Source organism: Pterocles gutturalis, unplaced genomic scaffold (assembly GCF_000699245.1).
Source record: "Pterocles gutturalis isolate BGI_N339 unplaced genomic scaffold, ASM69924v1 scaffold39384, whole genome shotgun sequence".
NCBI lineage: Eukaryota > Metazoa > Chordata > Aves > Pterocliformes > Pteroclidae > Pterocles > Pterocles gutturalis.
In genome coordinates, this window is record NW_010132042.1 from 12,246 (window position 1) to 22,123 (window position 9,878).

At 38.6% G+C, this 9,878-nt stretch overlaps 1 protein-coding gene across 1 annotated transcript; it reads right to left on the minus strand.

The window, feature by feature from the left end:
- Positions 1 to 4,257: 4,257 nt before the first annotated feature.
- On the minus strand, positions 4,258 to 8,278 carry LOC104467139 (FERM and PDZ domain-containing protein 4-like; the record flags this gene model as incomplete). The annotated part of the gene is made up of 4 exons (XM_010080787.1): positions 8,244 to 8,278; positions 6,495 to 6,655; positions 6,156 to 6,233; positions 4,258 to 4,360 (listed from the first exon to the last, which is right to left on the minus strand). Coding segments are annotated over exons 1-4 (377 nt in total), but the record flags the coding sequence as incomplete, so codon positions are not given.
- Between the last annotated feature and the right edge of the window lie 1,600 nt (positions 8,279 to 9,878).

Genomic DNA, 9,878 nt, shown 5'->3' on the forward strand with positions numbered 1-9,878 from the left:
AATCATAAACATGACTTCTGGGTCTGTGCTCGAAAATAGTTCAGATCATAATATGCTGCAAAAGCCATTGAACGTTACCAAGAAATAATAGGTCCTTCGTATTTTGTCTGCAAACCATACTGTATGGATACTTCTGCAACCTTGACTTTCAGAAGACAACTTGAACACTAACTAAATGTTGCCAGTAAAGCAGGGCCAAAAGAATTAGATAGATGAGAATGACGTACAGGGGATATAAATAAACTCCAGACTTGAGATCTCCCAGGATACAGCAGTATCCCCAATTCTTAAAAACCAAACCAAAATCTGTCATCAGGTTCCTGCTCAGTAGCCCCTGGAGTTAGCAGAGGTGGCTTTAATACAGTTTTCTACTTAATGAAGCTTATTTTCAGTAACAAATGTTTCGAAAGCACACGCATAATTGAAAAACTAAAACGCAACAAAGAAACTGTAAAAAATTATGTATTATGTGCTCCCTTTATCTGCTTGCATTTTCCTGTAGTGAAAGTGTTACACACTTAAAAGACCAGTCTAACCATTTCTAGCCCTGTAGGAGTAAAAAGTACACAACGAATTTGGAGCTGATAGGAAAAGGGGTGAAGAAAAACAAATTATGTGAAAAAAATTGCTCTCACTTATTTAGTGAAAAATTTTGAAATAAAGCAAATTTATTGCTTAGGGAAATACTTTTTCTTAATGAAAAAAAGATTTAATTGACATTTTTCAGATATCCTTCTTGGTGGACATTCTGAATATTTTTTTTATTTTTTGGATTTAAGATAAATTGTAGCAGAAATTATATTTTCCATTTTCTCTCCCTTCAATAACATAACTCTTTTCATAAGTAAATGTCCCACCAATGTTTTATTGGAAAACAATTAAATATCACATTACACTGAAAACTCTTGTTTAACACTCAAGGTTGGCTTAACATCTAACATTTGTGTATACTTTTGCTTGTTTTGCTTTGTTTTGAGTTTGTTAAAGCATGATGCTCATCTAGCTATTCAATCTGTTTTATTTTGTTTTTTTTCTCATGCAGTTTGTGTTTTTGCTCTGTTTGGCATACTATGATCTTTCTGTCTGTATTTTGAAAGTAGATTATTTTTTTTCCCCACTCTCTGCAATTACAAAGACAAATCTCTTCTTAACTTTACAAAAAGCTTTGAGGGAAAGCCGCATAAAAACGGTCACAGAATTTCACATCATGAATATAAAATATACCTTGTTATACCTAATCAGCAAGAGACCAATTAATCACAGAAAAAAAATATACAGTGTTGGAATATCAATTTTTCATTGACTTGCTGCAGTGATGGTACAGTGTAAGAGCCTGAGGGAAAGGAGGGAGAGGAGTCCAAGCTAAAGAGCAGACTTCAGCTTGTCCAGGGCACTGGTGAGCAGGGTCCTGTGGGATGCAGCTCTGAAAGGCCAGAGCTCAGTAGCACTGGGTGATCTTCAGGGAGAGCCTCCTCCAAGTGCCAGAACAGCCTACTCCAAACTGCAAGGAAGTGGGGGCAGGCACAGCAGGACACCATTGTGGCTCCACAGGGAATGCCTGACTGAGAACCAGAGCAAAATGGAAGCCAACCAGTGATGGAAACGGAGAAAGGTTACCCAGGGGAAACAGAGCAGCCCTGCCCTACCTGGCCAGGCAGAGATAGAGTTCACAAAGCTCAGCTGGCACTGAAACTTGTGTGAAGCGTGAAAGTGAAAGCCAATAGAAATATGAATTTTCCACTAAATGGGGTGGACACTGTGAAGGACACTGTGAAGGACACTGAAAAGGCTTATGGTACTTGATGCTTTCTTGGCATTGGTCTTTAGTGGCAAAGTCTGCCACTCTGGTCCCTGTGTTTAGTGGCAGAATTTAAGAAACAGAGGTACTACTCACAGCAGACAAAGACTGAATTAGGGATTGCTCGGGCAAGAGGGACACTCACAGGTCCATGGGCCTAGATGGGATGCATCTAAGGCTGCCGAGGGAGTTGGTTCATGTCATATAAAAGCTGTTCTCTATTATCTTTGAAAGTCCACTGGTTAAGAACCGAAACATCTGCCCAGTATGGTTGTTAAATCTCCATCTTTGGAGATTATCAAAACTCGATTCAACATGTGCTGAGTAGCCACATCTAACTTTGACACTAGCTCACTTTGAGCAAGAGGCTGGACTGGATGACCTCCAGAAATCCCATCTCAGTTCTTCCAAGATTTTGTGATTATGCCCATTGCCTAACCTATGCATCTAAAACATTCCCATTGTTGAGCGCAGGTACACTGCTACCAGCTGGAAAACAAGATTTCCAAATTGCTTCCATGCACATTGAAAACTGAAAGCAAGCGTTTTCAAAGTTGCAGATGTCTCTAACCCATATGAAAACCTTCTATTACACAGAAGGGATTCATTATTTCATTGGTGTAAAGAATTGCTTCTGCTGTGGTGTCACGTACTGTACAGTGACAGTGTCTTATCATTCCAGGTGTCCCCACTGGCATGAAAAGTCTTCATTTCAAATGCTGTAATATACAACCCGAACACATTTCACTCTGAGTCTCATCAAAGAATGAGCCTCTGTCAAAATCCCAATGGCACATAGATTTTGAGAGCAGAGGTAGAATTACAGGGTAAGAAAAGTGTCACCAAAAGCTTCCCCTGGAATGCAACAACACTTAATTTAAGACACTACCTACAGAGTCAACCTAATTGGAAAGGGTGACATTCTTATTCAGCTTCTGATTTGAAGGCAGGCAGAGAATCAGCCATGCAATAAACCCAGTTTGTGTCACGCCTAATCAGTGTATTTTCCTTGTTGTTATTGCTATATATTTCTGGCAGCAGAGAAATGAGATAGAGATCCTAATTCTGATTACTTACATATCAAAGAATCAGGGAAAGAATGAAGACTGAAATATCACCACTTTATGAAGAAGCAAAGACATCAAAAATGAGTTTGAGACCCATTTCTGAAGCTTATGCTGATGGTCAATACAGAGCACAGAACAGAAATCTGTTAGGAACAGGACACGGGGTCTCTTTGTCACAAAAGCAAGAGGGTCAAAGTCCTCTTTTAAAGTGCTGTGTTTCTGTTAGTTGGCATGCTGGATAACACTTTTTAAAAAAAAAATAAATCTGAAAATATATTGTACTTTGTCCAAACGTGCCTAACACAGATAAAGGCATCAGTGTTGCTGGCACGTTTATATAATTTCCGTATCTCCTTTGGAAGTTTGCTTCACAGCTGAATCCCCAGCAAATGAGCACCCATTTGCTGAAACTTTGATCTTCAAGAGGAGTGCAATCATCACGGCACCTCCTGCCAAATTTTCTAGAAGCAAATGCAACTTTCCAAAACTACACGGGTAACACTAACAACACTACCAGTTCTGAGCAGAGGTACCTTCACAGTTAAAACTTGAGTGTCTCCCAGGAAATCGACTAGACCCACCAATTCAGAGTTTAAACCAATGAGACGGAAAACACAGAAACAAAACTGTTATCCAGCAAGCAGGCTATTGGAATTTAAAATAATAATTTTAATGTTTAATTTTTTACCTACTAGTCATTTTTCTATACAATGCACTAACATTTCTTGTTACTCAAAATGCAAAGCTTATTATGTCAATCAGATCTTTTTCTACATCCTGAGTGTTTGTCAGTCCCTGTCCTTTCTTTCCTTCTACATCCCATTATAAATATTTCCTGCATTCTCCCCAGTCACTTTTTGGTCTTGTTTTCTATCTCCTATCTCCACATCCATGCCTCTTTTTCTTACAAAAACTCACCTACCTTCAATCCAGCCACTCTTTGAACTTCCCTACAGACTTCCATTTACATGCATTAATCTGCTCTCAAAAATTACCCCACCACATTTTCTTTCCTCTCCACGTAACACAGACCTGACTCAACTTTCTTCATGTGAAAAAAGCAATAGAGCAATGGTGACTGTCTTAGTCCACGAATTAATTTTTCAACAACCCATACTAAAAATAAATATCAGGAGAATGCTATTCCTCTTTTGACAGCCAAGTATTCTGGAGCTTTTGGAATATCTTATTATATTTTTTCAGCTACCCAGAGGACATTTAAGAGCACACTTAATTTCCATGCTAAAATACTTTATCATTCTTCATTATGACTCAAGTAACATTATTTTCTCTCTTCTCAGCCATAAGAAGGCAAGACTTTCTGTATTATCAAATGACTGCACAGGCAATAAGCCACTGGGTCCATAATTTAAGTGACAGGACATCAACTACCTGACAAGGTCGATGACTCTCTCCCTTGGGGCGGTGCTGACTGGCTCATCATTAATCATTATGATCTGATCCCCTGGTATAAGTTTTCCTTCAGATGGGCCGCCTGGAGACAAATGAAAAAAAAAAAAAAGCACAAGTTAGTAGACCATTGTAAATGCACAGATACACACTGTTTTTCACGTAGTATGAGTAGTTTTTTCTTCAACCAATGGCACATTTAACACTAACGCTATTTCTGACATTACCATTACTTCCTCACCAGGAAAATCTTGAAAGCTAGTGGCTTAGCGGTTTCTACTGAAGTTCTTCAAGTTAAGATCCAAACCCACATTTAGCCACCTAAAAAAAAAATGGCTTGATTTTCCAAAGGACCAAAAGGAGCCATAGGAGGTAGCCTAATTCACCCTTTAAGTTGTGATCACCCATACCTTACCCATCCCTGATCAATGCTTCTCTAATACTCTTGAGAGACCATCCAGAGGACAACTCCTTTTCCCATTAAAAAAATAAGCCTGTTTAACTGCTGTTAATATCAGGAAGTCTTTTCCCCTGGTGTCTACACCAGATCTTCCTTGTTGTAACATATTGTTTCCTGTCCCAGGCAAAGTAACACTGAAGAACATCTTATTCATTCTTCCTATGAAACATCACTTATATTTTTGAAAGTCATTCGCAGGTCCCTCCTCTGACTTTTCCATTCTGGGCAAAACAAACCTGTTTCCTTAAATCTGAAGACAGTAAGTTTCTCTACCTCCAGTCTTTGAGTCTCTTCCTCTGGATTCCTACCGATTGGTGAACACAAGTTTTATGTATGTTCAAAACCATTGCTACTTTCAGTTAGACACAGATATTCAGCATTAGTGTGAGTAGACAATCAGATGTGTATGCGTCTATGTGCTTTGGATTCTGACACTGCTGAAATGCATATTGAGTTTACGGTTTATAAAATGCACACAATGCTTTGCTTCTCAGCACAATTACATGTCCAGAAGACGGTGTAACATCGCAACTGCTAGTGAAGATATATGCTCTCTAGTCTTCTGTCTTTAAACTCTGCAACGATGATTCATAACAAACCCAATAATATTACCAATATGAAGAGAAAGTCTTAAAAGAAAATATTTCAGTATTAAAACCAATTCATTTAACAAGTGAGCTAATGCTGTTCCTTTCCTCTGTTTGGTTTCAAAACTTTACTTCGCTTATATATACGGCACAAATGGACACAAATCCATGTTGTCCTGAGCTGATCTTTCCTCCTATTCACTTGGAACAGAAAATAATAAACACCTTTTTCAAACTGAACTTTAATATGAAACAACATTAATAATGCTAAGTTGGGGGAAAAGAACTGTCTGGATCTAGTTCAAACATCCGTTGCACCACTCATTTCATCTGAAAGCAATACAAATATAATCAATGCACAGACGTGGGTAAATGACATCAGTATTTCACAAAGTCAATTTTGCCTCTCCTCTGCTCTCTGTGGGGGTTCTGGAGAACATATCGAACAAGAGCAAAGTCAAATCCCTGCCCTTGGCTCCAAGGCAATTTTATGTAACAGAACTTTTAAGCACAGAGAGCAGAAGCCCGCTATTTGGGAGACTAAGCAGTCCCAGGTCTGGTCACCCAAAAGTTCAAAAATACCAGAAACCTGACTAATTTTCACTCCAGGTAAGACATTAACGGATCTATTTTGACCCGGCTTTTTGACACATGGTTATACAGAAATATTTATTTAAAAAAAAAAAAAAAAGCCAGCAAGAACATTCTCTCTTTTAAAACCAAATGTCATAGTAAGAACTAAATATTATAGTTAGAAACCTAGTTTATCCTTGGGAAGCTGATGATAAAAGCAATGAAAAATATGTAAGTTTTAATCTCGTAACTTAACGTGCCTCTTGAAAACACTGATTCAATGGCAATGAAGGTGACATCAAACCAATATAAACATAACAGGGAGAAGACCTTCTTTCCTTGAATGAAGTGGGTTAATTTCTTTCAAGCAAACAAGAATAATGGCTCAGAGCAATAACCTAAAACTGGCTTTCTGTTAACATATTTACATAACGTTCAAAAAGGAGTGCAAGGAAGGAAAATACTCAGTAATACAAGGCTTAAAAATCCTACATAGTGATTACTTTGTCTGAATATTTTATCAGTACTCTTTGTAACTGTATTTCACCTCAGTAGATTAAGTCCAAGTTTGCTTTTGGAGTCAGGTGGGGAAAACATACCTGGTGTTACTGAGCGTACAACAACTGGCTTTTCACTACCAGCCACAAACCCAAATCCTAGCACAGGATCCCTCCTCATTTCCACTTTCCGAGGGGCTGGAGGGGTTATTTGGCAGCTCTCTATTCGAGGGTCTTCAAATGTGGCTGATTGTGTCATGTGACTGTGAAAAAAAATAAAAGATGGAAAAAGGAAAAAATCATTAAAACATGATTTTGTGGTATCTACTTGAGCCAAGCAATTTCTGCAACGATATGAGATGAATACCTGAAATGTTCTCACTATAGGAACTAAAACATCAACTTAACAATTTTCCATTAGATTTTCTTATACATAAATTAATAATGCTGCTGACACATCTCAAATACTAACAAACTGTAAAGAGGTCTCTGACAGCATACATTTAATCATACCCCATATATGAAAGAAAAATAAGCCAACAATAAAGGGTTTGTCATCTGTGCTTGAATTTTTCATCCTTCAGTTGTTGGAAAGGAAAAATAATAGCGTGGCCTACTCATAATGTAAAACATAACAATTAAGAGTCTGGCAGCCTTTTGCAAGGAGAGGAAACACATTTACATTTGGTTTTCTAAAATATTAAGCAAGTTTCCGAGCTGAGCCCTCTCAAACAGACTACCTAAAGCACAGGTAACAGATCTATATTTACTACTTGGATTTAAAAAAATAAAAGATATTAAGAAAATCTATTTATCAGACATTACTAAAATACTTTACTTTCAGCTACAGTGTTATGGCAAAGCTTACTTGTTGCAGACAAAGAAGACTTACAAGACAAAATTCTCAAGGCTGGAGGGAAAGACCTTGATTTTTCAAGCAGAAAATAAAAAGGAAGAAAGCTATCCAACATGACATATCAATGAAAGAGGTCATGGTTTAAAAGCACAGAGACTTTTAAATCAACATTAATAAACACTGAAATGTGACTGATGCTGTATGCAGAGTGAACTGAAGCATACTCTGTGTTTCCCACCCAATGCCTGGAGCTGCCTGCTGAATCACAGCTACCAATTCCCAGTGCCAATTAGACAGACAAACAGACCACTCCAGTGTTGTACCCTTCCAAATGCCATTAACTGAACTCATGTGCTTCAGGAAACCAAGTCACCACTCCAGACAACAAGCAATACATGGTCAGCTTAGCATGAAGACAGACCACAGCTCATGGCATCAGGTTACCTCTGTCTTGACAGAGCTCAAATGGTACTTGTTTAAAGCTGCCTGGCTGAGAGGTAATACTTTTTAATCTTCAAGAGACTGCAGGTGTTGAACTAAATCCAGTTCTTGATGGACAAACACAAGAGACAGAGGGAGCCAAGTCCCAGCCGGGTCTGCAGGGAGGGCACAAGATCCCGCCCTGAGAAAGGTAATGGCCAAGTTCCAACCTAAGAACACCTCCAAGGACATCAGAGAGGCAGATATCCCTACAGCAGTATGCACTATCATCAGTTTGAAAGTTGGTCTCCTCATGAATAATTAATAGTATGACAATCAAGTAAATTTTCCATATCCTTGATAATCCTGCATGTAACATGTTATAACATGAGAGTTAGGGGATGTCCCATGCAACCAGAATAGTTGCTCTCACCTCCTTTCCCTTCTCCACCTTCAAAAACAATTCCCCAAAGAACTCCAGACAGGCAGTCCATAAGGAGAAAGGTGTCAATCAGAGATCTGTTTTCAGTATCTATGACATGCAAAAACTTCTCTGATTTTTCCCCAACACATACGCCTTGGGCATGATATCAATTTCATTTCTCTCCATGGTCTGCTTCTATTACTGATACACAGTAAACTCTCAGAGGGAGTTTATTACTGTGACTGGATTTTTCTAGGGCTTTTCTTCAAAGAAATTCTTTATCCCTATCACTAGATTCAGTCTGCCTAAGAGTAACATGCCATCTTTTTATGCATATGATCAGAGGTAGCAGAAGTTACTTCCTCACAAAAATAGGAGACTATCTCTGTGCTCTCCTAGTATCTGCACAAGGTGAAGCCAGCAAAGAAAATATATTTTCTTTTACTAGGTAGAGCATCACATCTGATACTTCATCCTCCTCCTTCTCATGTTCCTCCAGTTTTTTGTCAATTAATTTTAGACACTTTTCTATTATATTTATTCAAAAGAACTGTTACAAAATCCAGAGAGTTTTATGCAGATTCTTTATGAAATCTATCTTCAGGACCTGCCAGCCACCCTCCTCCCCATCAACTCCTATTTATGATTTGGGCTTCTAGACAGTCAAACATTAATAGGACACTTTCAGATATCCACTGGTATTTCAAGAACTATCCATTTCAATTTGGGAACTTTGCTTTGGTAGAGAATGCAAAACTCTGCATTTGTCACCTCTTTTAGGTGACAGCCTAACCAAACTTCCCACAAAGTTAAAATGTTCCATTTAATAATTTCTTCCTAATAGCTGTTTTCATTTCTGTCATTGGGGCACTACGAGCTGACGCTGTCTCCAAGGAGGAAATGCCCTGTAAATACAAACAACTTGAAAATATCGCTTGAGCCTTTGAGAACTACTTTCCTGCCATTGTACATCTGCTCTCTTCAAGCAGTTGTGTACTCTGTTTTGAAAACTAAATAATGAAGAAAAAAAACCCCAAAACAACCCCTGAAAAACCCCACCTACAGCTGCACTTCAGATAACAAATTCCAAGAGCAGACACAGATTTGCTCAGAAGAGCAGCTCTGCTACTGGATGCCTCGCTCCAGTCACTGCATCAGCTTGTACTGAGAATCTGCAGCAGCACAGCACCAGTTATTCAAAGCCTAAGCAAGAGGATCAGCGAGGAACAGTCCATCATGATTCTGAGTGGCGCAGCAGGTTTTATTGATTTTTAAGGTTATCCACCTTCAAATACATCAACTAAAAAGACTCTACATCTCACGCTTCCACAGCTTGCTGCATCAGATATTCTTGTATCATTCAGTATGTTGGAAGTGTATTTCAAGAGAGCAGCAAGATATATGAATACGATCCCAGAAGAGATTAGACGAATACTCAAAGCTTTGCGTGACGGTACATTGACAAACCCGCTTCCTCCTGTGGCTAGTTAATTATTGAGATGCCAGTTGCAGTAGCACAGTTCAAGACTAATTTGAATTTTGCATTAATTGGAGGTATTTGATCTCCATCTCAGCTATGGAAAATATTGACTCCTGAAGAATAACTATGCTTAGGGTTCAAAACCAGAACCTAGTAAACTTGGACTCAAAACATCCACCTGGGGAACCTTACACAGAGCATCGCTTATACAGTGAAACATCTTATAAGCATAACTCCAACACCGCAAACTTCCCATTTGCTTCAAGCACAATAAAAAATGTGTTTAGATGGTACTGTGTTTAGATC